General features: G+C 40.1%; 1 protein-coding gene across 1 annotated transcript in view; it reads left to right on the forward strand.

The window, feature by feature from the left end:
- The first annotated feature begins 180 nt into the window (after window positions 1-180).
- Window positions 181-289, forward strand: part of LOC119592400 (zinc finger protein 408-like) — a 1,097-nt gene continuing 988 nt past the window's right edge. Inside the window, exon 1 of the mRNA XM_037941222.1 lies at window positions 181-208. Coding sequence (XP_037797150.1) covers window positions 181-208 — 28 coding nt within the window. The remainder of the gene's footprint in view (window positions 209-289) is intronic.

Genomic DNA, 289 nt, shown 5'->3' on the forward strand with positions numbered 1-289 from the left:
AATTTCATGTACTAACTTCCCAGTTCCTGTGCCTTATATTAGAACTCGAGGATTCCTATCCCGAGTTCCTCCTTCTCTTAATACAGTATGCTGTAGGCTTTCAGGTCAACGTGTATAAATAGTCTAGTTAAGGCAGAGCTGGTGCAAAAGGTCTTTGTTTTATTCTGAGGGTCTCTAAATATGGTTGAAGAAAGTGTGACTACTTCTGGTAAGCTGTAGTGTGTCGGTTGTACCATTGTTGTTGATATGTGAATGTACTGAATAACTGCTGCTATTCGCGTGTTGGATT

The sequence above is a fragment of the Penaeus monodon genome, chromosome 30 (assembly GCF_015228065.2).
Source record: "Penaeus monodon isolate SGIC_2016 chromosome 30, NSTDA_Pmon_1, whole genome shotgun sequence".
Classification (NCBI taxonomy): domain Eukaryota; kingdom Metazoa; phylum Arthropoda; class Malacostraca; order Decapoda; family Penaeidae; genus Penaeus; species Penaeus monodon.